This window comes from Anarhichas minor, unplaced genomic scaffold (assembly GCF_050575085.1).
Source record: "Anarhichas minor isolate MPS153535 unplaced genomic scaffold, ASM5057508v1 ptg000026l, whole genome shotgun sequence".
Classification (NCBI taxonomy): domain Eukaryota; kingdom Metazoa; phylum Chordata; class Actinopteri; order Perciformes; family Anarhichadidae; genus Anarhichas; species Anarhichas minor.
Window position 1 is genome coordinate 15,699,306 of NW_027466472.1, and position 22,523 is coordinate 15,721,828.

The 22,523-nt window shown below is 39.6% G+C and overlaps 4 protein-coding genes across 4 annotated transcripts; all 4 read left to right on the forward strand.

Moving 5' to 3' along the window:
• The first annotated feature begins 309 nt into the window (after positions 1 to 309).
• Positions 310 to 1,284, forward strand: LOC142959428 (olfactory receptor 2AT4-like). The gene has a single exon (XM_076100689.1). It carries the CDS (start codon positions 310 to 312, stop codon positions 1,282 to 1,284), a length of 975 nt encoding a protein of 324 aa, XP_075956804.1.
• Positions 1,285 to 3,227: 1,943 nt separating this feature from the next.
• Positions 3,228 to 4,187, forward strand: LOC142959459 (olfactory receptor 52K1-like). The gene has a single exon (XM_076100735.1). It carries the CDS (start codon positions 3,228 to 3,230, stop codon positions 4,185 to 4,187), a length of 960 nt encoding a protein of 319 aa, XP_075956850.1.
• A 2,068-nt stretch (positions 4,188 to 6,255) lies between these two features.
• LOC142959260 (olfactory receptor 2AT4-like) lies at positions 6,256 to 7,221 on the forward strand. The gene has a single exon (XM_076100497.1). The coding sequence runs from the start codon at positions 6,256 to 6,258 to the stop codon at positions 7,219 to 7,221; it is 966 nt and encodes a 321-aa protein (XP_075956612.1).
• An 8,986-nt stretch (positions 7,222 to 16,207) lies between these two features.
• Positions 16,208 to 18,249, forward strand: LOC142959227 (olfactory receptor 2AT4-like). The gene has a single exon (XM_076100457.1). It carries the CDS (start codon positions 16,213 to 16,215, stop codon positions 17,185 to 17,187), a length of 975 nt encoding a protein of 324 aa, XP_075956572.1. The 5' UTR covers positions 16,208 to 16,212; the 3' UTR covers positions 17,188 to 18,249.
• The last annotated feature ends 4,274 nt before the right edge of the window (positions 18,250 to 22,523 follow it).

A 22,523-nucleotide genomic window follows, 5' to 3' on the forward strand; every position in this document is an offset into this window, starting at 1 on the left:
TTTTTAAGAGCGGAATTAGCCGGCGAATCGACAGAATATGCTGCCAAACTGTTTGAGAAAGGTAAGTGTACAAGGTTGAGTCCTAGAAATTGATTGATCGATTGAAATCAACCAGTTTATACTAATAAATTAAAATCATTCAAATAGAATTTAAAAAAGACAATTAATCACACCTCAGATAAATAGTCGATATTGCTGCGTTGCCATTGTTTAAATGTTTGAGATGATGTTTAACTTGTTTTATCTAAAGTGTTGACTCACTGACCCCGTATTTCCTTTTCAGTGTATTGAGGACATTTCTGCTCCATCATGCCAGAGGGAAATCAGAGCACCGTGACTGAATTTATCCTTACTGGATTCCCTGGACTTTATCCAGAGTACCAAGGCCTTGTCTCAGCAATATTGTTCTTAGTTTATGTCTTTACTTTGACAGGTAATGTTACAATTATTTATTTAGTTGCAACCAACCGAAGTCTCCATAAGCCAATGTATTATATAATTCTAAATCTGAGTACATGTGACATCCTTTTTAGCACAACCACTTTACCTAAGATCATCAGTAAGTATTGGTTTCAATCAGGGACCATTTCTTTCACTGCTTGCTTTGTCCAAATGTACTTTGTTCACTATCTTGGCACAGTGAATTCCTTAATTCTCTTCCTGATGGCTTTAGATAGGTATTTGGCAATCTGCCATCCTCTCAGATATCCCATTGTTTTTAAAAACTCCACCATCAAAATTCTCAGTATTACAGGATGGATTGTTGCAAAGGCAGCCCCGTTAATGTTAGTTATTAGGGCATACCCTCTCCCATACTGTGCCTCTAACATAATCAACCACTGCTTCTGTGATCATATTGGTATAACAACCCTGGCATGCACTGACAGAGCCCCTTATGGTTTTCCTGCTTTTGTGTTTGCAATGTTTGTCTTACTGGGACCTTTGGCATTTATACTGTTCTCATATTGCTCTATAATTATAGCAGTACTTAAGATTGCAAATTTACAAGGTCGCATTAAAGCTCTGTCCACTTGCAGTACTCAGCTGATTATAATCTCCCTCTATTATTTACCCAGATGTTTTGTGTATTTAGCCAGCAATGTTGGCATTAGATTTAGTGCTGATATGCGAATAGTAATAATCATGCTGTACAGCCTTTTCCCCCCTATGATTAATCCACTTGTATATTGCTTAAGAGCTAAAGATATGAGAGAAAGCTTGTGGAAGCAATTCAACCGATGCATCATTCCTCAAAAAGCACAAGTTTCATCTATTAACAAATGATAAAAAAATGCATTTATCACTGTTTTTCCAGTCTGCAGATTTAGGAAAGTTTCATAAAAAACACTGATTGGTGACAAATCGAAAGCCAAAGCTGCCACAATGTTAACCACGTCTTTTTGAAATTCCCTGTTCATGCAGTTGTTGCCAGGCCAAAAACCTGCCTGGAAGTGGAAGTGAAGTAGTAGTTACTACTACTTCCCTACTCCCTCTTAACCGAAACATTTACATCGTCTTTTGACCTGCAGCACAGAAATGTAGTTTTTTGTAATATACATTATACCACTGGTCAAATACATACTGCTTATCAAGTGTCTGCTCTACTGTTCTATGGAGGTCATTGTCTTTTTCATATTCAGTTTCGATTGTAGAGAAGGTTCGGATGTGCTAAAGTTTTTTTTCAGAGCAAGCACTTTGACTGCAGATGTTTGAACAAAATATTATCACAATATTACTGTTATGGAAGCAACATTTATACATTTTTTGTGTATCTGGGAGGGTCTGCTTGAATTTTTTCTAACTGGCAAAATTTAAGTGTAGAAAATGATATAACATTATATTACACAAACATTTAATATCAATGAAAGAAGACCAATAAAGTAGATTCTTATTCTGATTCCATTAAAAATGTCAGTGAGTTCATGATGTAGTGAGAATATTTTTCACAAAGGCCCAAACAAATGAAGACAACCTCTGTCACAGGGTTAGGAAGAGTAGCAACAAGGGAAGACTTAGGAACAGGCAAAAGGCAGGAGATTGGGCAGTAAGGCAGGAGATTAGGCAGTAAGGCAGGCAGGTAACAAGCGGACAAGTAACAGGCAAAATATGCTCGGCAAGAAATGACAATATTGCAATTTTGACGACGGGAACACAGGAACCGTACCGATATATCTGTAAGTAAATGATGAAGGAAGTGAGAACAGGTGAATGATGAAGTCCGGCAAAAAAGCCTGAGGGCATCTGGTGGACAGTAAGGGAATGGCAATTAATGATTTTGAGGACGTGGGAATGTGGCTGAAGAGGTGGACAGAGAAGCAGAATGCGACAACCTTAAACAAAAAAAAAACAACACCGCTGAAGGTCAACTGATCAAACACTTTGCTTTGCTTCATGTCTCCTCATAAAAAGTTTCGCTTGAACACGATGCAAAGCAGGCGGATGGCCAGTTAGCTTTTGTGATTCACCTATGTTCTGTGCCTCACTGATCAATCATCAATCTGTATTCATTATCCAAAAATCATAAAAGAACAACAAACAAAAGTCGCCGGCCTCTTTCTCACACTGTGAATATGTTTACAAACAGTCCTGCTGTATACAGTACTTTAAATACAAATTGAGAATATGTCTCATAGAAAGTTGCAACCGCATTGCACTAAAGTCAGCGGCAGAAGGTTTAATTCTACTTGGAAAGTTAAAAGGTTAAAATAAATCTCCCGGGTGAGAGACAGGGTCTATGTGTGTCCGGTAAATTATTCTTGTTGTTTGAATGTGATCAGGATTTGAGAGCAGATCATTTGTGAAAAATATGGTGTGAAAAAAACAAACATTTGTTTCTGTCTTACCAGTTGCATTAAAAATTGTATTCTTATTTACAATTCCTTTATTGCAAGTTGTTATTCCGTGTCCTACAATAATGTTGAGTCTGAAAAATTCCCGTGCGGTAGGCACTGCATATAGTGCACACAAATGAATGACATAATGCAATCTCTGGAGTGGCTAAAGATGTCGTTACGTCATTCACTGAGATGAATATATACTGTGCTGTAAAGAATTCAGTTTGGAGTGGGATGCACCTTGATTGTCCGGATTGGGATTTGCCTCCAAGCAGCAGAGGCGACAGCTAGATCATAAAGACTATCTCTAATGTCTGAAGAATGATCGATGACTAATTACAATCTTACCAATTTCTTACAAGAGAGCATTTCTCCCAACATTTTAACACCAAAATGATAATGATTAATACAAACATAACAGCAATCAAAGATTTCATAATACTTGGATTTCCAGGACTTGACCCAACATACTATGGACTTGTCTCAACTCTTCTTTTCTTTACCTACTTGGTTATTCTAGTTGGAAATGTTTTTATTCTGATTGTTGTTGGGGTTGAGAGGGAGCTTTATAAGCCAACATATCTGATCTTCTGTCATCTGGCAATGAATGATTTGTTATTCGGGACAGTGACCTTACCAAAAATGATGTCCAGATATTGGTGGGATGACAAGGTAATATCTTTTAATGCCTGCTTCACTCAGATGTATTTTGTTCATTCCTTAGGAGCAATTCATTCTCTGCTTCTGCTGATTATGGCCCTTGATCGTTTTATTGCAGTGTGTTTTCCATTTAAATATCCCGTTCTAATGACAAACAACATTGTTTCTATGGCTTGTGGGTTTTCGTGGATTGGGACATTTCTTAGGATGATGGCAGTTGTATTTCATGCTCTGACTTTGACTTATTGTAATTCTAACATCATTGTGCAATGCTATTGTGACCACATTTCAATTATAAACCTGGCAAGTGGTGGAGATGTAAAATATGTTAAGAATGTTGCTGTCAGTCTTGCAATGTTTGGTCTGTTGCTTCCACTTTCATTTGTAATTTTTTCCTACATTTCCATCTTTGCAGTTGTTTTAAAAAGAACAAACCAAGAGGGGCGATACAAAACCTTATCAACGTGTACGCCACAGTTATTGATTTCTTGCCTGTATTACCTGCCAAGATGTTTTGTGTATCTAGCTCATGCTACAGGATTCTCTTTTAGTTTGGACATCCGCGTTGTATTGATATTGTTGTACAGTCTTCTTCCTTGTGCTGTTAATCCAATCATATATTGCTTCAAGACCAAACATATCAAAGAGATTCTGATGAAGAGATTGAAGAATTCCATAGTTGGAGTGAAATAATGTGTCCAAATGTGTGCATTCAATTCTTACCATAAAGATCTGAACAAAGTTCTGCACTAAAAAGTAATTGTGAGAAAGTGACATGATCCATGTGGCATTAAAATAAAACAACAATGTAATATACAAGAGACCATAGTGCCTTACTTCTCTTTCACATCTACTAAGTGTTTCGTTAACATTTTGTTACATTTCAATGAGCCATATTTCAATACTTTATTATTTCTAACACTAGATGTAAGATCAAGCCAACTGAGATGCATTACAATCCACACCTCGGGGATTTTAGCATGTGAGGTCACAGTCTTTCTCCAACCTCAACCAGGAGCTTTGAAATACATTATCATAACCATAAAAACAGCATGAATATTTACATTATTCAAAAGTTTGGAATCCGCTGCCACAAAAGCTTGATTCGGTACAGTCAGATGGCTGAGAAGACTCCTTGTTACAAATATTTATGTATTTCATTGAGGGTTTGCAAAAAAAGTAATGGTTTGTACATGAAGAACAAATCGCTGCACAATGTTTCAACCAGACGGATAATTCAAAGGGCAGAAAGAGACAGATTTGTCTGAGCGCCAGTTTAATAACAATAGAAGAAATCACCATTGCCTATAAGAAGCTGGAATTAACAGGCCAATTGCTTTAGCAAAGCAATTTTTAAAACTTTGTAATAGTAATAGAAGGTTAGTGTAGGGATAGCAGTATTGTAATTGGATCAGGGAATATCATCTGGACATACTATGGACTGAGAAATTACAGTTTAAACCTCTTCAATCTAATCATGTAGTAGACTGCAGAGAAATGTTTTGATAAAATAAAACATTTTCAGCCAAGCACGGTTCTGGTTCAATAACGTAAGTCGCATTTTTGGACTAAAGAACAAATTCAAAAGCTAAGGGTAGTTGAGGGGAACAATTGGGACGATAGTATTCTCCCTGTCATGCAAAACTGTGCAGAGATTGATTAATTTCAAGTTTTTATCATTATATTTTTGGGGCTAAAAAATATATTTCAAATGTAAGTACCGTATTTTCCGCACTATAAAGCGCACCGGATTATAAGGCGCACCTTCAATGAATGGCCTATTTTAGAACTGTTTTTATATATAGGGCGCACCGGATTATAAGGCGCATAGAATAGAATAGCGTCGTAAGCGTGTCTCTTGAAAGGTGCCATTTTGGGGTCTTTATACACACAAGTGGTGTTGGACTAGGAGTAAGCACAGTACCGGTGTTTACCGCGGTGCGGCTTTGTAGTTTACCAGTCGTACTGAAACATTTTGACAGAGCGCCGTGTACAACCAGTATGGATCAACCAATTAACCAATTGATCCATATATAAGGCGCTCCGGATTACAAGGCGCACTGTCGTTTTTTGAGAAAATTAAAGGCTTTTAAGTGCGCCTTATAGTGCGGAAAATACGGTAATACATTTGATGTCAGCATTATAGTGCTTTTATCTTTGTTGAAATAGCCACTATCGAGGAAAAGAAGTACAATGTTAACATAATTCATTCATCAGTATACTGTATAAATATATAAAAATATATAAAAATGTATATTGATCATTGCCTTTATTTATCTAATTTGTTTTCCTTTTTTTTTTCTTAATACTGATTTTTGGTTTCATCCAAGCTTTTAAAAAAGTATATAATTAGATGTTTTGTGTTCCTCAGTTTAACTTGTTGGAAATAGAAAACAACAAACAAACGCGTGGCTCTTTGATTAACATGATGATCCTTTGAGGATAGGTCGGATCAAACTTGATAAATGGCTGATACAACCTGGCATCCAGTCACTGTAATGTAGTCCTGGGTATTACCTCCAAATTAGAGCCGTGTTCAGACAGGAGAGAATCAGAGTCATTAGATACACTTATTGGAATAAGTGATTTTCAGATATAGGGGATCATTTTGAATAGCTGGGTCTTGGATATCTCTTTTGAAATATATGGTATATTGATAGTGTATCCTGCATTTAATATCGTAAAGGTCTAATCAGTGCGCTTACCTTGCAGGTCTTCATTTCATGTCTTGTTTCTGGTTTCTTATTGTAAACTTAGAATTATGATTGCCAATTTTACAGGGATGAGAAGCTTCCTCATTCTTGGATTCCCTGGACTAAGTTCAAAATACTACGGACCTGTGTCAGCTCTGCTCTTTTTCTTCTATCTTGCTATTGCAATAGGAAATATTTTCATTTTAACATTTGTTGTCCAGGTGAAGTCCCTGCAAAAACCCACATATCTGGTCTTTTGTCACCTGGCACTGAATGACTTAACATTTGGCACTTTGACTCTCCCGAAGATCATATCAAAATTCTGGTTTGGTGATAGCATCATTTCATTTTATGGGTGCTTTACGCAGATGTTCTTTGTTCATTATTTAGGATCAGTAACTTCTTTCATGTTGTTGGTAATGGCTCTCGATCGCTTTATTGCAATATGTATTCCACTACGTTATCCTGTCCTAATCTCAAACAACAACATATCTGTGCTCTGTGGGTTTGCTTGGTTCATCCCTCTGCCTTTGATGTTGACCATTGTAATCCATGCCCTCACTTTACCTTTCTGTAAATCAAATGTCATTGCTCAGTGCTACTGCGACCACATTTCTATAACGAGCCAGGCATGTGGTGAGAATGTTAAAATTGTACAGGTCACTACTCTCTGCATGGCCATGTTTTGTCTCTTGCTTCCTCTTGCATTCATCTTGTTTTCTTACATCTCTATCTTTGTGGTTATTTTGAAAATGTCCAATGCTGCAGGCCGCAGGAGAACCTTATCAACTTGCACCCCACAACTTTTCATCACTTGCCTCTTTTACCTTCCCAGGTGTTTTGTTTATGTAGCCAATACTGTTGGATTTTCTTTCAGTTTAGATGTGCGTATTCTATTGATATTGTTGTACAGTCTTTTCCCTGCTGCTGTTAATCCCATCATATATTGTTTCAAGACTCAAGATATCAAGCAGACTTTGATAAAGAAAATGAAAACTAGGATTGGAATAGAGATAAAACTTTCATTCTTATAACAGAATGATACCTCAGTCATCCACTCAAAACGTTTGGCTTCATTTGCAAGAAATGGCACAAATTCAACATGATTATTTGTATTAAAGCTTGGCATGATGTGCAAATTCAGTTTTTTCTTTAATGTAAAGCCTGCAGTTCAGATGATCATGATATCTAAATGGAAATATCAGATGTAATTGCTTTACAAAAACTGCACTGTACACATATAAGGGATGTAATGAGCTAATAGAAATAAATAATACAGTACATTTCCTGCAGTCTGAGGACTTTAGATACCACAGATAAAGTATTGTACTTACACACAAGGGTTTATTTTCCATTCATTTTGGGGGTTTCATTTACTGAGCACTACACTAGCCACTAGAATTATGTAGTCTTCACCAACAGCAGTGCTACTCTCCAGCAAAAATACCAAGTACATTGCATTTTGCCATTGTCAAAAGCCTGAAAACTTGGCCAACCTCCACCAGTAATGGACTGTTCAGTAACAGGTGTGTATTTACTGTAGGGGGGCTTTGGGTAAAGTCAGTGGTGCTCCACACCTGATGGTAATCAGCTAATTATTACTTCTCAGGCTTTTTCAAGATGCCCGTGCTTACATGTTATAATAATAACTGATAAGTAACATGCATGAACAAGAGTTCAGACTCTGTGTCATGGATTTAAATATGTTCACAAGCACTTAATTAAAGACTAGATTACACCAGGGTTGTCTGGTAACCGCAGGGTCAACAGTTCGATCCTTGACTGGGACATGTCAAAGTGTCCCTGAACAAGACACTGAACCCCTAACGGCTCCCCGGGCGCCTGTCATTGGCAGCCCACTGCTCCCTATGTACAGGGATGGGTCAAATGCAGAGACAAATTTCCCCTTCCAGGATCAATATAGTATAATAAATAAAAAAATGTTTTAATTAAATTAAAGTAATCAGTGATTTTCAACAAAACCTCCTTTTAACAAATTAGCAGGAGTCTGAGTGCCGAAATATGGATACTGTGAGAAAGATAAGACTCTGCCAAACGCGGTAATGTGGTTTTTATGTTTGTGGTGTTAAAAATGTGAGCTCCAGAGCAATAGACAAAACTGGTACCGTCTGCTTTCTTTGAGAAATTAGTGGTGACATTTAACATGGAGTCTAATGGAGCAGTTGGTTGGAGTTCATGTCGCTCTGCGGCTCTTTGAGCCAAATGTGTAAGTCTGTTGGATTCCATAGACACTTTACTGCGATATTGCCGTGCAATACACACCCATTATAAAATCTGAAACGGACCCAAAATTTTCCTGAAACTTAATCTGTGACAGGCAGAAAAGGACAAGCCTATCACACTCAACCCAGTAACTACGAAGGTTCAGAGCACAGAGCAAGAATGCAGGGAAGCCCCATTGGTAGAAGCTACTGTGGTTCCAGTTACAGGGACATCTAAAGCTTGTGTTATGGTGACCACAAGGGCACCAAGTTCAAAGGAAGTCCTCAAGGAGTTGCCATTCTTTGGGGTAGAGTGGGAGACAAGTGAAGTGAGGCCTTCTAAGACTAAAGCAGAAAGGAGGAGAGAGAAATGGAGGGGCACAGCTAAAGTGACAGAAGAGATTTCTAAACCAAGTTATCCATTAGATTTAGACCTTCCACTAGATGTAGGTGCACTACAGAAGGAAGACCCTACTTTAAAACTTTGGTTTGACAAGGTGACCGAGGTTGAGGGGATCAAGCAGGGTCGCCCAAACTGTCTAGAGGAAGTTACCCATGTAGTAAAAAGGGGGATTCTCTATCAGTGCAACAGGGATGTTGAGGCTTTAGCATTACCACAGCAGTTTAGACAAAGGGTGATGGATCTTGGGCACACAGTACCATTGGCAGGACATATGGCCTTTCAAAAAACTTTGCGTTTTCGTTTTGTGTGGCCAGGTATGTACGGTCAGGTTTTGCAGTTCTGTAGTTCTTGTGAGACGTGTCAGCTGACTTCAAAGAGTAGGGGTGCACGGGCCCAGCTACAGCCATTGCCAATTATTGAGACACCTTTTGAAAGAATAGGCATGGATATAATGGGACCATTAGAGAGGAGTTCTTCTGGTAACAGGTACATCTTGGTAATCTGTGATTATGCAACCCACTATCCTGAAGCTTTCCCCCTAAAGTCTGTAAAAGCCAGACATGTTGCTAATTGCCTTTTACAGCTGTTCTCCAGGGTAGGCATACCTAGAGAGGTCCTGACAGACTGTGGGACTCATTTTATGTCTAGGTTGCTACAACAGGTCTATCAGCTGTCAGGAGTAAAAATAATTAAGACCACCCCTTATCACCCCCAAACGGACGAGCTGGTTGAAAGATACAATCAGACACTGAAAAACATGCTCCGCAAGTTTGTGTCCCGCACAGGAACTGATTGGGACCAATGGCTGCCTTATCTGCTCTTTGCCTACCGGGAGGTGCCACAGGCTTCAACCGGCTTCTCACCATTTGAACTGCTTTATGGACGCCAGGTGAGAGGGCCACTGGACCTTCTGAAAGACTACTGGGAAAATCCTACATCAAAGGGAGAGAATGTGGTGGCATACGTGGTCAAGATGAGAGAAAGGTTGGCCAAGATGTCAGCACTGGCCCAGGAGACCATGAGGATGGCTCAACAGAACCAAAAGAAGTGGTATGACCAAAAAGCAAGAGAGATGGTTTTTGAACCAGGGGGAAAGGTACTGTTACTGCTTCCTACTTCTGACAGCAAGCTTTTGACCAAGTTAAAAATAATTACATCTAGTGCTGTCGCTGCCAGGACCACATGCTGCCCGTGGTCCCTGAAAGAGTTATGCCATGTATTTGTTTGTTTTTGTCGGTGAAATAAACACCTGGTTGATTTACACGTACTCTCTGTGTCCTTCCTCCTGCTTCCGAAGTCCGGCCGCTGCGTGCCAGCCTAACACCTACATTGTCTGTCCCTTGCTCTGTTTTCTTTGGTGAGCTATCACTCTGACACTTTGCATTCTTACGCCTCACTCTGTAAAGGGCAACACACAATCCTATAATCACCAGGACGGAGATCAGAGGAAGAATCACAGCTATGAGCCACAGAGGCACACTGCCCTGCATCTCAGAGCATTGATTACGGCTCTCTGTTGTAGAGATGCAGATATCACAGGCGTGGTCTGAAACGTTGTGTAAACAGACGCAGGACCTGTTCTGCCCGGCAGGTCCACACACACTCCACCGGTTTTGACAGTGTGCAGAGAGACAACGCCTCCTGGCTGTGTCCTGTTCAGAGCACGGCGAGGGGAGGCAGACACCCGGAGAGCTGCAGCTCGACTGGACAAGAGTCGAGCTCGGCCAGACGTCCATCATCACACTCTGTCCACTGACAGGCAGAGTGTAACCGTTCACATTGAAATACTGCACACAGCCAGTGAACCAGTTCTATTCCCACACCAACATGTTTTGGCCTTTTTATGTCTGGTTCACATATTAACACTTAATGAAATGTTAGGTGTATATTTACCTAACTGTTGTAGGTTCGAATCACCTGTCAGAGCTGCACCAAAAATAATCTTTTCCACACTAACAGGAGTGAGATCCATACTGCGATTGGTGACGTTCAAGACGGATTCACTATCTAGAAGCAGAGATGTGTTCTGTCCATTGCTGAACAAGGAGAGGACATGCCAAAACCCGTCGGCCACGGGGGAGTCCACAATGAACTCTGACAGGTGGCCTGACAGTGTGTCTTTGGTAATGTACACAAGCTTTCTGTGTTTTATCTGAGGGAGACAGAAAAAAAACAAGCAATTTCACACTTCAAATGTCAATTCAAGATGAGTAAATATCTGTTTAATTGCAATGTACACCTACCTTCAGCATAGTGTATCCTGTCTGCCCAACAACAAATATTAACACTCCATTATCTTGGGTCTTAAACTTGATGTTAATCCCACTTTGGTCATCATCCAACAAGTCTTTTAGCAGGTAGTCTCTCTTGAATCGCTCCTTGATGACATACTCAATGTAGTCATTCCCATCAAATCGCAAAACAAGCCCCTCTGACATTTCTATTTAAGAAGACAGAACATGAAAAAAGAGTGTTATGAAATCAAACAAAAATGTGTGTCCTGTTTATTAAAAGGTATATTTACCTTTAGCACAGTTGCTTCCGGTAAAAGGGCTTTTGCACTCACAAAGATAGTCAGACCAAAAGTCATGGCACAAGCCGCTGTTCTTACATGGGTTGCTCTGACATGGTGATGGTGTTGTCCGAGGACACCTTTATTGAACGAAAATGAGTTACGAAGACAAGTTGTTGAAATGTATAGACAAAAAAAGACATTTTCCATATTACAGTTTTTAAAGTATGTTTTGCTATTTTCATGTTTTTGTCAGGTGGGGGCAGTAGAGGGATGATAGTAAATGAGTTGGGAGAGAGGTGGTATGATACAACTAAGGTGCCCAGCATGACTCGGAACCCCGAAGTTTATTATTATAGTAGGAAATTGAATTGTGTATACTAAATACTTACCTATCAAGGATGTTATATGTTGCAAGGGCCATGGAAAGTCTACCCGTGAGACAGCCGGTAAACACTCGAATCCTCACCATTTGCCAGTGACAGTAAGGAATAGTGCAAACGGGGCTACAAATTCCCAGATTCTTGGCTTTAGTAGTTCTATTCCAGCTTTTTTTAGACCCTGGTCTTAATAAATCGTCGGGCCGCCAATTAAAAAAAAACCTGGGGCAGAATGTAACCAGCAATAAAATGTCCCTCCTGGGCTACTGTAGAGCTGGGTAGGCCTTAGCCCCTCCTACTTCCTGGTTCCCAATTTGTTTGTTCCACCATAAATAGCCATACCATGAGCTGCGTCTTTCCCTCTCTCTGACCCCCAGGCTCTCGGTAGGTGTGAAATTTAGCTTTTTAAGTGAGGCATATTTGCCGTGGGTTTCACCCTTTGTCTTATTTTACTCTAGGTCCAGCTCCAAAGAGACTCCCACTTCCCCGTCAAGCTTTCCAGATGGGTGTTGTGCAGTGAGCAGGCAGGAGATGTTGACTGCCACTGCTGTTTTGTTTAAATTATCAATTTAGTTGTATTCATGGTTTTGTGTTGCTTGGTTTTGTTTTGCATGGTTTTGCCTCTTTTATTATAACCTGTGTCACAGGTATATTAGATATATACCTTTTTATTGTTTTTAACATATTAAATTGTTGTAATGAATGTCTTAATCTTGGGGTAATCCTTGGTCTCAGTAAATCATTTACTGCCACATGTACCCTTAAAGATAATCTGTGGGCTTTGTTTGAGCCGGTATTAAAGGTGCAGTGCACTGTAAATTCGAAACCCAATCCGGGCCTTGCCGTGGCCCGTGGTCACATAAGGTATTAAATCAAGTGAGAAGTAGGGTCACGTTATCATAGACTTCCAGACAATCCGACTTCTTTTTGCAACCAGAGGAGTCATCTCCTGATGGTCAGTAGAGAGACTGCAAGCCTAAAGGTGCGTTCACACCAAAATTTAATCACGTTGTTCGTGCCGCGTTACTCGCTGGGGACCATTTGTGGTCATTCACGTGATTCGCGCCAGAGAGGGGGTGTGGCTTATTGCCCTGGAAGCCGTTATTAACTCAAGTAATTTATTTCTGCCATCAACCATGGAAGAAATAACCTCTATTTCTGCTTAGTACTTGTTGTGGAAGTCCCAGATATCCCGGGAAACTAAACGCCGTCATGTCTGGGTTCATAACATAGTCCGGAGAAGCTCCGTGTATTTTATCGAGATGTATTCACTGTGTCTAGCAAACCACACGTCGGCTGGTTTACTACAGCTGTATGAACACAAAATAAACAGATTTTGCTGTGATTTAACTGCAATAAACCTAGAAAAAGGGATACCGAAATAACTACGTAATGAAAAGTCTGTTTCCAAATAGAAACGGAGTAGTGTGGATGTAGCCTTAAACGCCTGAAATCGAATATCACGTGATTATTCACATACACTGGGCATGCGGGTGGGTGCCGGTGTAAACAGGGAGTAGATTGGTTGCTCAAAGCCGCTAACGTGACTTCAGACGGCCGCTCCGTAGGTCTGATGACGCCGCTGGACACGCTGCTCGCTAATCGCTTCAATAACAGCTGCTTCCTTCGCAGAAATGCAGACTTTAACTGGACAACAGCTGCTAGTAAAGACAACAAGGTCACTTATACCTGACCTTAAATAAAAATGTTTTAATATTTTGTAAACTAAAATGTGCGTCACATCCTATTACGTCTGTCAAGCGCCTTTCCCTGCAGGTGGCTAATCATGATTTTCAGACCCCCGCCCTCGGTAAACTATCAATGGATAAATCCCAAAAAAGAAAAGTCACGGAAGAAAATAGAGAGTATAATTCTGCGTGGACGTATTAATTTGCTTTCACTGCCAACGATGCTGGCTTACCTGAATGCTTGATATGTGCAAAAAATGTAATGTTGAATGTCACTTACAGAACAAACACAGCATTTTCTGAAAAGTATCACGCTGGAGATGAGTGAAAAAGAGCGATTTCTCAACTGCTGCAGCAAACTCTCCTCTTCAAAAGAGTTTGATATTGTTATAACAGGTAAAATAGCAATAAAATGTCAAGAATTGTTTTTATTCTATATTTTCATAAATACAATAAACTATAGTTTTTGTATATATAATATAACTATATACTACTTTATAAACTGTGACATCAAATAGCTTTTGCGGCTCCAGACGAATTTTATTTGGTGGAAAATAGGGCAAAATGGCTCTTTGGATAGTAAAGGTTGCCGACCCCTGACTTAAGACATAAAACTCGCCAACAAGCTTCAGATGTCATGCTTATCCTTTGGCGCCTGTCATTGGCAGCCCACTGCTCCCTATATACAGGGATGGGTCAAATGCAGAGACAAATTTCCCCCTTAACGGGATCAATATAGTATAATAAATAAATAAATATGCTGTAAAGCAATGCACTCACAACAAACACGTGCTGTGTGCTGAGAGAGCACCATTAAACACTGGGGATATTAACACTCCCTCCTAGTATTCATTTACTGTAGGTACACAGTTGGGGTTTGTTCAAGTGCAATTGTTTACTCCTGTGGGACTTATACTGCTTTAGCATTATTAAATAAACAGTTCTTTCAAATAACTATCATGGGATGAGTGTTTCTTGCTGTGCAGAACATGTACAGTATTTCCCCACTGAACAATTTCATGTTCGTTATTGGTGAAAATATTAACACCTATTGAGAAAAAAACAAACTCATGAGTCAAAGTTACTGTTACCATTAATGTTTATCTAACTGATGGACGTCTATCTGCTTGATGAAGTTATCTCATGACACTTTTTTATGGAGCAGCTGTAGACTGTACTCTTCAACGTACAGAGACCCAACTGTAACGGATTGTGTATGGACCCAATTGCAGCACACAGGATTCCAGGAGCCGTTGGCTTTTATTGTAAACTTAACAGGTACAGAGCGATACATCAAAAGTCTCTGGCAGAGCAGCAGGCAGAATGACTCCAAATCAGGAACAAAAGGCTGGTGAGTTTACCGGGAGTCAGGCGAGACAGGTTGTTACGTTCCCCGTTCTGGCATCTAAGGGATGCGGGGAGTAACGGTGTTAATTTCCCGGGGAAAGAGAGACTGAGCAACGATGACGGTTAACAAAAAGGGTATTTATTATAAAAGGGCTAGCTGCACAAGGTAGACCAGGGGCAGGAAGGGTCGACAACAGGAAATCAGTCCGGGATAACGCGCTGGAAAGTCTGGCATGGAATAGCAAAGAGAACAATCTGACAATGAGTGTTTGATAGGCAGGAGTCTATATAGTGACTTGATTAGTGATCAGAGGCAGGTGAGTGAACAGGTGAAGGGAGTTAGACTGGTGAGGAGGGAGTGGCTGACAGGTAGGCCCAATCCCAATGTCCCCCCTAAAGCCTCAAATCCTGAACCCTCAAGGACTTACTGACATCACCTGGTAAGTGGTCGAGTGTGAGAGACTGTGAGGGCTTGAGATGGTGTAAATATGAATGGGACAGCACTTTGCTGCAACGTATCATGTTACCATGAAAACGACAAAAAATATGATGTATAATTGTGTGTATTTATTTTATACTTTGTACTCCCTGATTTAAAAGTGTTCCTGGCTGTTTCCTCACAAGATGAGAGGTAACTTCAAATAATCTATTTACTCGTTTTTGTCAAAACGGCTTCAATGACAAAATCAAATATTTGATGAATAAATAAATATCTTCTGATTTCATGGTTTTCCATCTTTAACCCTTAATGTTTCTGTGTATATTTAATATGACAGGCTGAACACACGTGACCCGTCCTCTTTGTTTACCTTTTTTTTACGTCTCCATGCGTCCACTGGTTACCACGTGTTTAATGTCACATTGCAATGAATTGGGTAAAGTCAGCATCCTATGCTGACTTACGGTAAGGGTTCATAAAGGGCTCAAAATGTCTACGAGAGAGCCCTCAAACACTCGATGATTCGACAGTGGGACAGCCCTAAACCCTCAGGGACTTCGCGGGAGCGCGCCTCAAAGTCTGTGAGTCTGTAAGGGGGGACATTGGGATTGGGCCGTAGAGTGAGGAGGGTGTGGAGCTGAACTGTGACACCCAACACTTCCCACAATGAGCGAGAGAAGGAGAAGAGAGAAAGAGAGTTAATGATCCATAGAGAATATAAAAAGGTGGATATGGACCTTCACCACAAGGCATGCTTCCCAAAGTCTTTTTAAAAACTGAATTAGCCGGCGAATCGGCAGAATATGCTGCCAAACTGTTTGAGTAAGGTTAAGTCTTAGAAATTGATATTGTTGGCTGAAATCAACCAGTGTATACTAAGAAATTAAAATCATTAAAATAGAATAGAATAGTTGATATTGCTGCATTGCTATTGTTTAAATGTTTGAGATGATGTTTAACTTGTTTTATCTAAAGTGTTGACTCACTGACCCCGTATTTCCTTTTCAGTGTATTGAGGACATTTCTGCTCCATCATGCCAGAGGGAAATCAGAGCACCGTGACTGAATTTATCCTTACTGGATTCCCTGGACTTTATCCAGAGTACCAAGGCCTTGTCTCAGCAATATTGTTCTTAGTTTATGTCTTTACTTTGACAGGTAATGTTACAATTATTTATTTAGTTGCAACCAACCGAAGTCTCCATAAGCCAATGTATTATATAATTCTAAATCTGAGTACATGTGACATCCTTTTTAGCACAACCACTTTACCTAAGATCATCAGTAAGTATTGGTTTCAATCAGGGACCATTTCTTTCACTGCTTGTTTTGTCCAAATGTACTTTGTTCACTATCTTGGCACAGTGAATTCCTTAATTCTCTTCCTGATGGCTTTAGATAGGTATTTGTCGATCTGCCATTCTCTCAGATATCCCATTGTTTTTAAAAACTCCACGATCAAAATTCTCAGTATTACAGCATGGGTTATGTCCCAGCCAAACAATTTAATGATAACTATTAGGGCATACCCTCTCCCATACTGTGCCTCTAACATAATCAACCACTGCTTCTGTGATCATATTGGTATAACAACCCTGGCATGCACTGACAGAGCCCCTTATGGTTTTCCTGCTTTTGTGCTTGCAATGTTTGTCTTACTGGGACCTCTGGCATTTATACTGTTCTCATATTGCTCTATAATTATTGCAGTACTTAAGATTGCAAATATACAAGGTCGCAAAAAAGCTCTGTCCACTTGCAGTACTCAGCTGATTATAATCTCCCTCTATTATTTACCCAGATGTTTTGTGTATTTAGCCAGCAATGTTGGCATTAGGTTTCGTGCTGATATGCGAATAGTAATAATCATGCTGTACAGCCTTTTCCCCCCTATGATTAATCCACTTGTATATTGCTTAAGAGCTAAAGATATGAGAGAAAGCTTGTGGAAGCAATTCAACCGACACATCATTCCTCAAAAAGCACAAGTTTCATCTATTAACAACTGATAAAAAAAATGCATTTATCAATGTTTTTCCATTCTGCAGATTTAGCCTTCTCTATTTGGGTGGACTGAAACGTTTCATTTAAAACACTGATTGGGGAAAAACTGAAAGCCAAAGCTGTCACAATGTTAACCATGTCATTTTGAAAAAAAACAGCTTAAAATGGATTTGTCACTGTGTGCGACTGTCTGTATGGTTGGCCACCATGTTGTATGTAATTCATGTGGAGGCCAATATTTGGCATTTAAAATGTGTGGGCCGAAAAGTGGATGTGTGTAGGAGGGAGGTTTTTGTAACTTTGGGTTCCGGGGGACGCGCAGGGAGCTAGGTTCACAATGTTCATTGGTATCTAGTAGAAGGATGATGATCTATGTATTTTTATTTATTTTATTTTTTTGTTTTTGTTTTTTGTTTTGTTGTCTGTATTTTTTGTGTCCGGGATTGGTTGTTTGTGTGGTTGGCAGGTATGTTGCGGGCTGTTCTGTTTGTGAGTGGCATGTCGCACTCCTGTGTAAACTGAAAATAAAAAGATTGAAAAAGAAAAATGGATTTGCTAAACGTATGACATAATATTTCAAATAAGGGGTATGTTTTCAAGCAACCCCTAAAATTGTAAAATCTGACCTACACTGCATCTTGGATCTGGTAATGTCTCACACATATTTCCTGTTCATGCAGTTGTTGCCAGGCCAAAAACCAAAAACCGCTGCTTGGAAGTGGTAGTGTAGTAGGAGTTATACTACTACTTCCCTACTCCCTCTTAACAGAAACATTTACATCGTCTTTTGACCTCCAGCACAGAAATGTAGTTTTTTGTAATATACATTATACCACTGGTCAAATAAATACTGCTTATCAAGTGTCTGTTCTACTGTTCTATGGAGGTCATTGTCTTTTTTATATTCAGTTTAGATTTCAGAGAAGTTTTAGATGTGCTAAAGTACATTTTCAGAGCAAGCACTTTGACTGCAGATGTTTGATTTGATCACAATGTTAACATAATATGACTGTTACATCGAAAGCATTATATATACAATCCTCTGTAATTTGTGTGTTTAAACAATTTGTTGTATTTAGCGAACGTAATGTTTGTTTAGCCAATGCAACCATTACTTCTCATTTATCATTATCGACTTAAGTATTTATTCAGTATTTCAAAATGAAAAAATATCTTGCAATATATCGCTGACATAAAAACACCATGATAAATATTTGATCAGCATCGTCCACCTTCAGGGCCAGACTGGGATAATAATTCAGGCTGTGAATCTAACATCAGCATCGGCCAATCTCAACACATTCACAAGACCCACGAATACTTTAACCATTTTGCTGAAGAACTTTTCACTGTTTATTCCACAAATATATCTTTTACTATTACGCACAAAACAGCTCGAGGACAATTCAAAAGAGTTAAAAACAGTGTCTTTAGTTACAAAGGTTAGTCAACTGGACTACCATCATTAAGGCTTCAGGAATAAATATGAACATATACAATTCTTGTGCAGTTTTGTGTTTTTCCTCCACCTGACAGAAAAGAGTAAGCAGGTCTTTATTTTTGATCTCTTGCTATCTTACATAGCATGATTAATTGTTTTAAAAAAACATATATTGAGAGTTGGCTTCTCAAGGCCTGAAGGTCTCTCTCTCTCTCTCTCTCTCTCTCTTTCCGTCAGCTTTATCGACTTGAACATAACAAAATGCAGTATTGCCAATGCACAGTATGAATATTGATAGTTGTTGTAGACAGACATCTATCATTATACATTTATGTATGTATACATTTTGAACAGTTTACAAAACTCCAACACCAGAATTAACTTTTTTTTTCATTACAAGGAAACCAGGGTACTTTTTTACAATGAAAAGTAAATCACTGATATAGTATGTTGCTTATATTAATGCACAGAAATATAAAGATTGCATGAAACTCATCACTACTAGCATGTCAGCTCTGCTTCAAACAGATGGGCACTCTCAACCAAGACGGTTTAGTTCAACAAGTCTCAAATCAAAGTATGGAGAGCAATTCAACCCTTGTAAATGTACATATTCATTCTCCACCCAACAGACAGAAATATTAACTGTAAATTTGCCACTTCCTTCATCTCGTTCCTTGCCCTCATTTGTGCATGTGCGGAGTGCCTACCCAGTATGCCTTGCAGGAAGACCTGCCCCTACCGAGTCTCCATAGCCCACTGACCGCTAAACACGAACGTTAGCCTAGCTATGATATTAACCGGAGCTTGGAACTAGACAGGCTCAGTAGGAGCAACTTCCCCTTTTGATTCCCGTAGTCCGAAGGTACGATAACCGGTCCAAGCAACTAAAATTATTTTTTTTAATGACAATTTACGAATACTATTTCATCAATAAATTCAGTTTTGATAAATATTGAGGCGCAAAATCACCTGTAAAGATTTTGAATATTGGAAGTTTTACAAAATGTTTATGATATTGATATTATGAATAGTGATAATAACAAAAAAAAGTTATTATCATTATTACACGGTCCTTTGCCTGATCAAATCTCGGCAGCGTGGTAGGGGAGTGCAGTAAGCGATGTACTGGTAGGGGGTCCCCGAACAGAGCTCATGGGTCCCCACTTGCAGCATACTGGATCCATCCCTTATCAGTGACTTCCAGCACTTTTCATAGCTCTGCCCTTTCTGACCCTGCTTGGCCGTTTGGACCTTGGATTTTCTGCCTGTCTGCCACTTTTGGATTTATTTGACTGAGTGACCGATCTCCTGGTTTTGACCTTGTCTGAACTGTTAAGTAAACTGAACATTCCTTCCATCTCTGACTGCCTCGTTGTGCTTTTGGGATCAAGTTTGCTTGTACTAGTGATTGTGACACCAATAAGGCACTAAGACCTTGAGGAACCACATAGATAAAGTCACGCTGTGATTTGTAAACAAAAGCTTGACATTTGGAGAGTTCTGTAAGAATTGTGTTTTTCAGCAATTAGATGGAAAGCTATTCAGAAACCCCATTATTATCAATATACCAGGGAAAGTACATCTTCTGAATGACCTAGGTATGTAGTTTGTGGTTGTTAAGTTTCAACAAGCTGTGATTATCCTGGCGGTCACAATAGGTCATTTTATAGAGTGACATAAAGTTTCAAAAAATGGTCTCACTATCATCATAACACATGAATACAATTGGGATTATTGAACCCACAAGAGTGTTAACTTTCCAGTCAAAGCCAGTTTATGCAACTCCCGAAACTTCTTAGGTTTTGCCCCAAACTGCATGGGACTGCGTGTCTGTAAAGGGCGCATTGTGGGTACCCACAAAACCCATTTTTATTTACATAGCTTGAGGTGAGAGGTCAAGGGACCCCTTTGAAAATGGCCATGCCAGTTTTTCCCTTACCAAAATGTAGCCTTACTTTGAATGCTATCATTGGATTCCTTATGCTGATTCAGATTTCTGATCATATGCATTCTGTGCGGGCACCTCTCGCACATGCCAGGCATATATAGTCCTGCAGATTGCACTAAGTAAGTAATTTCTTGTTAATTTGGACCTGCATTTCACAAATCCTTTGCCAGGTGGTCTTTAAATGTATTTGATGGGCGTGATTCAATAGTTCCATATTGGGTGAATCCCATTACCCGGCTCTGATGTTCAATCAAACTTCTGCGGCATCTGTAGTGCCAGGCCCGGGTCACATTATACGCAATGCTACTCTGTGGCTCTCTGGATGCTCTGCACAAGCTTTTCAGCAGAAGCCTAAATTACACCTCAGGTCTTCTAGTTTCATATGATACCAGGATCTTCTCTCGCTTTAAAATGTGTCAGCCGGGCCAGCTGCTGGGCCATTGGGTTGTTAACAAGTTAAGATCTGTGAATATCATTAACAAATTTTTAGAGGCCAAAGATATTCAAGATACAATCATAGACTGTATAAAAGAAGTGGGCATAGTTGTCGAGACGTCACCCATTGGTTTGTGGACTTTGAAGCCTTGAGTTTGGCATTTTGGCTGTCAACATCTTGGATTTTGGCTGTTGTCATCTTGTTTTTTTGCAACCAGTGACTGGAAGAGGCCATGTTTGGACTTCTATACAATCAGACTTCTTTTGGAGTTGCCCAAGATGGTCAGTAGAGATTTAAGGCACTTCTGCATTGGCTTCACCTTTCAGAACCGCAGGTTGCCACCAGAATACATGTTATCCTATCTAGCTGCTTGTCCTGTCCCATCTTTATGTTAAGCTATGTCATGACTCCAGCTCTGTACATATTCTCATAGTCTCAAAAGCCAAGTGGAGTGTAGCTCAGAATATGTAGAACTTTTCCTTTAAACATTGAGGTGTGGTCAGAACTATTCTATATAGTGTATGGTACATTGCATGGACAGTAAGCAATTTCTTTCAGGAAAACTGATCATATTCCAATATCCTCACCTGTACTTTGTGTTAAGTACTAATTAGCAAATACTACCATACTAAAGATGGAGAAAATTGTTAAAACTACTGCTCTATGTAGTTTAATAGCTTCAAAACTAACATCTTGTAAACCTCTACCCTTACAAATCTCATGTCATGGAGGCAGAGTGACGTGTTTGTTTTGGGATCATCATGACACTCAGAAGCAACAACACAAATGAGTTCCAGGAGGAAGCTAATTAGTGTCTCGTGTGTGTAATTTAAGTGTGCAGGTGTGAGTGTAGGCCTCTCTGTGTGGTGAGTGTCTTTGTACCTTAGTGAATTCTCATCTCAAAACAGTCTTATGCAATGTTGTTTTCCCCAGAATATTCCAAACACTGTTTCACATACATCTTCTGTTGAACTACTTCTTTCCTCTTACTATCTTGGCAACTATTTCATATGGTATTAACACGTGAACTGACACCTGAGTTAAGTTCCATAGATTTGGGAGAGGCAAAATATGAATGCAGAGAAGTGCCAGTAAGAAGTGTACTGTAGCCTGTAAGGCAGCAATACCTACTCATACCTCAGGTTCCTGTAGGGCTGCAGTAGCTCTTTAGTGTGACCACGTGTGGGTATCAACAGGTTTATGGTGTTACATAAGACCTTTATTAGGATTTGGCAGCAGCATGGACCACATGTCAGGAAAGTTCTGCTAAAGTAGGTGAAAGATAATTGCAATAGTCAAGACAGAATCGAAGAATCATCTCCATCACAGCTAGGAGTCTTAAATCATAGAGGGTAGATTTTACAAAAGAACAAAGAGAACCAAAACCTTCTATCAAGAAGTTTCTACTTTATAGACAAGCAACAACACCTCATATTTAAAGGGCTTTAACCAGCAAATCTTTGACAGTTTAAATTGATAAATGACTCGTGTCATTGACTAATTATAGGCCAAA

Excerpts from the sequence above, each read along its gene's own strand:
- LOC142959428 (XM_076100689.1), top strand. The coding sequence starts at position 310 with ATGCCAGAGGGAAATCAGAGCACCGTGACTGAATTTATCCTTACTGGA.
- LOC142959459 (XM_076100735.1), top strand. The coding sequence starts at position 3,228 with ATGATAATGATTAATACAAACATAACAGCAATCAAAGATTTCATAATA.
- LOC142959260 (XM_076100497.1), top strand. The coding sequence starts at position 6,256 with ATGATTGCCAATTTTACAGGGATGAGAAGCTTCCTCATTCTTGGATTC.
- LOC142959227 (XM_076100457.1), top strand. The coding sequence starts at position 16,213 with ATGCCAGAGGGAAATCAGAGCACCGTGACTGAATTTATCCTTACTGGA.